This window comes from Trichechus manatus, unplaced genomic scaffold (genome assembly GCF_000243295.1).
Source record: "Trichechus manatus latirostris isolate Lorelei unplaced genomic scaffold, TriManLat1.0 scaffold00008, whole genome shotgun sequence".
NCBI classification, from domain to species: Eukaryota; Metazoa; Chordata; class Mammalia; order Sirenia; family Trichechidae; genus Trichechus; species Trichechus manatus.
The window spans coordinates 548,126-551,173 of record NW_004443944.1 but is presented as its reverse complement, the minus strand read 5'-3'; the positions used below and the strand labels follow the sequence as shown (position 1 = coordinate 551,173).

The window sequence follows — 3,048 nt, the reverse complement described above, 5'->3', positions numbered from 1 at the left end:
GAGCCCTAGTCCGCGGGGGGGCGGAGGGCGGGCGGGGCCGGGGGTCAGGGCGGAAGGCGGGCGGAGTTTGGGGCAAAGAGCACGTGGAGTTGGGACAGGGGGCGACCGGGGGCCGGAGGGCAGGTCGGGTCAGGATGGCCAGGATGAGCAGGCGGTCAGAGAAGAGCACAGAGGGCAGGTCGGGGCAGCAGGCAGGGGGCAGTCAGGACGGGGGGTGCCCGTGGTAGGGGCGAGCAGGAACATGCACCCGAGGTGGTCACACTGAACCCCCAGGCTCTCCCTGTTTGCACCAGAACGTCCCAATTACGAGAGAAATTTTGTCCTGAGAGCTGCAAGTTACGTACTGAGATACAAAAGCAGGTGGACAGAACAGCACCTGCAACGAGCCTGCCTCATGCACACATATGCACCCCATGACCACACCTACGTGCACACACATACATCATGACCACAGACACACGCATACCCAGTCACCACACATACGTGCGCGTGCGCGCACACGTACCCAGTGATGACACACAAGCACACACAAACTGTAACCACACATCCACACCCACACGCCCCCCATAACCACACATACACGCGTACCCAGTGACCACATATGTGCACACACACACCGTGACCACACGCCCCCCATAACCACACACACGTGTACCCAGTGACCACACATACGTGCACACACACACCGTGACCACACGCACCCCACGACCACACATACGTGCGTACCCAGTGACCACATATATGTGCACACACACCGTGACCACAGACATGTACACACACACACCCTATGACCACAATCCCCATGACTGCACATAAGCACACACGTACCCAGTGACCATACATACACACGTGCACACACGTACATGGACATGCATGCACCCCAGGACCACACAGGAAGAGACACAGACCATCTCAGAGGGGAGAGCTCTCGGGGCGGGTTACAGCTGGACTTCCTGGCATCTCTGTAACTTCCCTTTTTAAGTAACAGCTAGTTCACTGCAGAAGCACTGGTGAACATGAGCAGCCTGCATTCTACAGGGCTTGGTTTCACTGTGTCATTTAAATTTTCTCAATGTTTTTCCTTCACACCAACTGCGTGTGCTCTGGCAGGGTGTCTCCTTGGTTCGGGGCCTGCTCTTACTTCCCGAGGCTCTCCAGGGAAATCTCCCGTGTGGCTGTGCTCAGAAGCGTGTGTGGACACACAGCCCAGAGGTGAGCTCCCAGACCCCTGAATCCCAGCCCAGTGCCCATCACCTGGTCACCTGGAGTGGTGCCAGATGGTGGGCAGTTCGCTCCCTGCTGCCCAGTCGGGGCCCCTACCTGCCAGGTCACGGGCATACTGCTCTCGGGACCGGTCCATCTGGCACTTGTGACTGGCTAGCACCTTCTTCACCAGATCCAGCATGCCAAAGTTCTGCACGATGTTGTTAAGGAGGACTGCATCTTAGAGGGGCAGACAGAGAGTCAGGTCAGGAGTCCCTGGAGGCGGCTGGGACCCCAGGACAGGGCCTGCGTCCACGGGGTCCAGCTGGCCAGTTTGAGACCCGCCAGCAGGATCCTTCAAAGGGTCACCCTCTTGTGCTACCGGAGCCATGGGCCGGCTGCAGGCCTCACCTCGGAGCTGCAGTGGGGGGTCCTGGGCACGCTGCTGAAGGCCCCTCATGGTCCCCACCAGCTCCTGGTGGAACTCCTGGATGACCTCGTCCAGTAGCCCAGCATCCTTCAGCCCCCGCCAGAAGGCGAACGTGTCGTCTGTGGAGGCAAGGTGGGCTCAGTGGGCAGAAGCCCTGTGCAGGGCACCGCCCAGCCCCGGCCCCAGCACAGGGGAAAGCCTGGCCACAGGCAGGCAGCATACCCCCGATGGACGTGGTCCAGTCTCCAGGGTCCTCGCAGGTCTCAATTGTAATGGTCGCAGGAGAGCCGTTCACTGCAACCAGATAGGAAGCATGTGTGAGCCTCATCCCGGGGTGACCGGCCTCCTATGATTGCTCCAAACTTTACCCACCAAACACGAAAAGGGTCAGCCCACAGCAGGCCAACAGGGTCAGCCCCTCTGTGCCAGCCACTGGAGTGTTAACACAGCTTCTCAGGACGGACTGAAGGTCAGACGCAGCACTGCACCTCCCGCTACTCACGCAGACCTCAGGATGGATGACATCGGGGGGAAGACGGGCCCCAGCACCAGCACCTCCCCTCTCCCAGACACAGGCCATGACCCTCAAAGGCCACCCCCTGGGCCAGCAACAGATGCTAGGGCTGGTCAGGCAGGCCACAAATCTGGCCCCGGCACCGCAGGAGGGACAGCTTAGGGACAATGCAAGTGGTGTCACTGGAAATTACCAGGTCATGCAACCGAGAAACTGAGGATTCAACTCCTCTCTAACTCCAGTTTTAAAAAGACTTTCTCTATTGATGAAGACTGAGGGAATTCCAAGGAACACTTACTCTTCCTGTGAGTCAGAGCTAAGATACCACCCTGGAGGAACACCACGCACACACCAGCCTCACCTGGTGGCAGGGCACTCAGAGGACACCACGCAGGCAGATGACCGCGCATACACGTGCCCCCGGACACACGCACACCCCGTGAATACACACGTGCACACACACACGACCATGCATACACATGCCCCCCCACAGCCCATGAACACACGTGCACACACGTACACACCATGACCACAGTGCACACATTCCATGACCACATACATGTGCGCACACACCCTGTGAACACAGTACACACACCCCGTGACCACACACACGCATACCCCGTGACCACACATGCATGCCCACACGCACACCCCGACCACACGCATGCCCAAATGCACACCCCGACCATACCCACACATGCCCACGCACACCCCGTGACCACACACACACATGCCCACACACCGTGACCACACGCATGCCCACACCCTGCGACCACACATGCACGCCCACACGCACACCCTGACCACACACGCACGCCTGCACGCACACCCCGACCACACGCACGCCCACACGCACACCCCGACCACACGCACGCCTGCACGCACACCCCGACCACACGCA

The 3,048-nt window shown here is 59.7% G+C and overlaps 1 protein-coding gene across 2 annotated transcripts in view; it reads right to left on the bottom strand.

Annotated features, from left to right (window-relative positions):
* GMEB2 (glucocorticoid modulatory element binding protein 2) overlaps positions 1–3,048 on the bottom strand; it is a 31,418-nt gene that overhangs the window by 3,187 nt on the left and 25,183 nt on the right. For both annotated transcript variants that reach the window (XM_023742581.1, XM_004370172.2), the window contains exons 7-9: positions 1,856–1,927; positions 1,615–1,752; positions 1,321–1,443 (exon numbers count right to left, since the gene is read on the bottom strand). In XM_023742581.1, coding sequence (XP_023598349.1) covers positions 1,321–1,443; positions 1,615–1,752; positions 1,856–1,927 — 333 coding nt within the window. The remainder of the gene's footprint in view (positions 1–1,320; positions 1,444–1,614; positions 1,753–1,855; positions 1,928–3,048) is intronic.